The sequence below is a fragment of the Quercus lobata genome, unplaced genomic scaffold (genome assembly GCF_001633185.2).
Source record: "Quercus lobata isolate SW786 unplaced genomic scaffold, ValleyOak3.0 Primary Assembly Scq3eQI_336, whole genome shotgun sequence".
Taxonomy (NCBI): domain Eukaryota; kingdom Viridiplantae; phylum Streptophyta; class Magnoliopsida; order Fagales; family Fagaceae; genus Quercus; species Quercus lobata.
The window spans coordinates 3,957-6,618 of record NW_022154760.1 but is presented as its reverse complement, the minus strand read 5'-3'; the positions used below and the strand labels follow the sequence as shown (position 1 = coordinate 6,618).

General features: G+C 34.9%; 1 protein-coding gene across 1 annotated transcript; it reads left to right on the top strand.

Annotated features, from left to right (window-relative positions):
- The first annotated feature begins 1,267 nt into the window (after positions 1-1,267).
- LOC115973269 (probable carboxylesterase 9) lies at positions 1,268-2,314 on the top strand. The gene has a single exon (XM_031093529.1). The coding sequence runs from the start codon at positions 1,268-1,270 to the stop codon at positions 2,312-2,314; it is 1,047 nt and encodes a 348-aa protein (XP_030949389.1).
- The last annotated feature ends 348 nt before the right edge of the window (positions 2,315-2,662 follow it).

Here is a 2,662-nt window from a genome sequence, read left to right as displayed (position 1 = left end):
TTCTGGCATATGATTCAAAGAATTCAAGGTTATATATGTACGTAGTTGAATAATAAATTTCTCAGAAGCATAAATATTGGTGGTGAACTTGGATATGTAACAGAAACACGGGAGCAAATCCAATTTTGCAACCACGGAAAATAAAATATTTTGAAATTTTGGAATTTTCTAACGGTATCCAGTAAGGAGGGAAACTATATTAGGAGAGGGGGCCAAGACCCTTAACAACTTTTTTTAAAAGGAAAATATATATGTATATATATATATTGATAATCGCTCTCAAAAATATATGGTAATTACATCCTTAACTGGATTTTTAGGTTTTTCCGGTGAAGTCCGCTTTATCTCTTGAAATGATTCAATATGTGAGAAATAAAAGTTTGAATTATTTTTGGAAAAAAAATATTTAGAGGTCAAATAATTTTAACTTTCAATCTATTCATTGGTTTATAAAAACTACCATCAACAGCACGAATTTGACAAAGTTCTTAACAAATTTCGGGTTCAAAAGTTTGATACTTCCATGCTCTAGTCTACCACATTACCCCTTTTTGTAAAAATATTTAAGACCATATAAAATACCATAATTGTCCATGTAACAGTGACTGGTAGATAAAAAATGATAAGTTTACGTAAGATGACTTGTAACCAATCACAATCTACAATGCAAGATAGTTGTGACCAAAGTTACGTTAATTTTATATGATACTAAAATTACTCTTTTTGCTCTGAATAAAGAAATTAACAACCCATCTTTGACATTTTCAACAATGGAAAACAACGCATATTACCCAACTTTGATGGTCCCAAATATTAAAGCCAATACATATCCGATGTTTTCATTAACATGATAACAATGACAAAATAAATATTAAAAAAGATAATAATAATAATAACCGTTTTCAAAATACAAAGAAAAGAAACCAAAAAAAAAAAACTCAAACTTGTTCGTACATACGTTTTCTTTAGAGTTCAAATCTTCTGTCTTACTCTTCTTTCTCCACTATATACTCTACAAATAAAAACATTTCATATGTCTATCTAATTTATTAAATACTAAATTTATGCTTTCTATTATTTCAATTACCTAAATATGATGGATTATTTATTTATTTATTTATTTTAGGAAATTGAAATAATAGAATGAATAAATTTAGCTTTTAATAAATTAGATGGACATATAATATGTTTTTATTTATGAAGTATATAATAGAGCAAGAAGAGTAGGATAAAAGATTTAAACTCGTCTTCTTAATTCGTCTTCTTAATGGGTTCATGGCTATATGCGAAAAACAATATGCGAAATTCCTCCAATTACAGTTACTTTTCCAAAGAAGAAGAAGAAAATACTAAAACACAAAGGTCAAGATTCAACCCTTACGACCACCTCAACATCAAGCTCAACCCAGATGGTACGCTCAATCGAGGCCAAGCCCGCCCCACAATCGAGGCAAACCCCAATGGGGACCCTGTGGTCTCTAAAGACATCACTCTCAACGTCAAAACTAAGACATGGGTTCGTATTTTCCGACCAACAAAATTGCCTTCCAATAATGACAACACCATCGCTCGACTTCCCATTGTAATTTACTGCCACCATGGTGGCTGGATTCTCTTAAGTGCAGCTGACTCTGATGCCCACACAAACTGTGAGGAAATTGCGAGCGAGCTTCTCACCATTGTTGTTTCCGTGAACTATCGTCTAGCACCCGAGAGTCGACTCCCAGCGCAGTACGAAGATGCTGTCGATGCTATCAACTGGGTTAAAGAACAAGCCACAAACCCTAATGGTGAGCAGTGGCTCAAAGACTACGGAGACTTCTCGAGGTGTTATCTTTACGGCGTTGGATGTGGTGGAAACATCATGCTATATTCGAGTTTAAAGACAGACTTGATGAAATTGAAGCCATTGAAGATTGCTGGGATTATAATGAACCAACCCATGCTTGGAGGTATACAAAGAACTGAATCAGAGCTGCGATACGCTACGGATGAGATTTTGCCTCTGCCTGTGCTCGACCTATTGTGGGAACTTGCTTTGCCAAAATCGATTAATCGGGACCATCGGTATTGTAATCCCATGGTGCAAGGCCCACACAAGCAGATGATTAGTACACTAAAAAGGTGTTTGGTTACTGGGTTTAGTGGGGACCCGATGATTGATCGGCAACAGGAGTTTGTGGAGATGTTGGTAGCGTGTGGGGTCCAGGTTGAGGCATGTTTCGATGATTATGGGTTCCACAATATTGATCTCGTGGACCCTAGACGGGCCAATGAACTTTTAAATATTGTTAGAGAATTCATGTTTCGATGATTATGGGTTTCCTACAATATATCGTTTTCTGTCAATGTTGGTAGTCAAATAAGGTGTGCAACATCATATATAATTATTATATTACAAAACTACTAGGCCTTGACAATGTGTCGTATGAACTCCAAAGAGTTGGCTTAGTGGTTCTTAAAGTCTCATAATATATATAAAATAGAAATTCTGGATTCGAAACCTCTTATCTTTATTTTAGAGCCACCCTCATGAAGTCTTGTTCCCATCTTGGGGCCACCTCCATGGGGTCTGGATACACCCTTTTTTATCCAATAAATAAATAAAACGACGTATCTAATGGTGCAATTAATGCCATTGTATGTTTTATTATAAAATAAA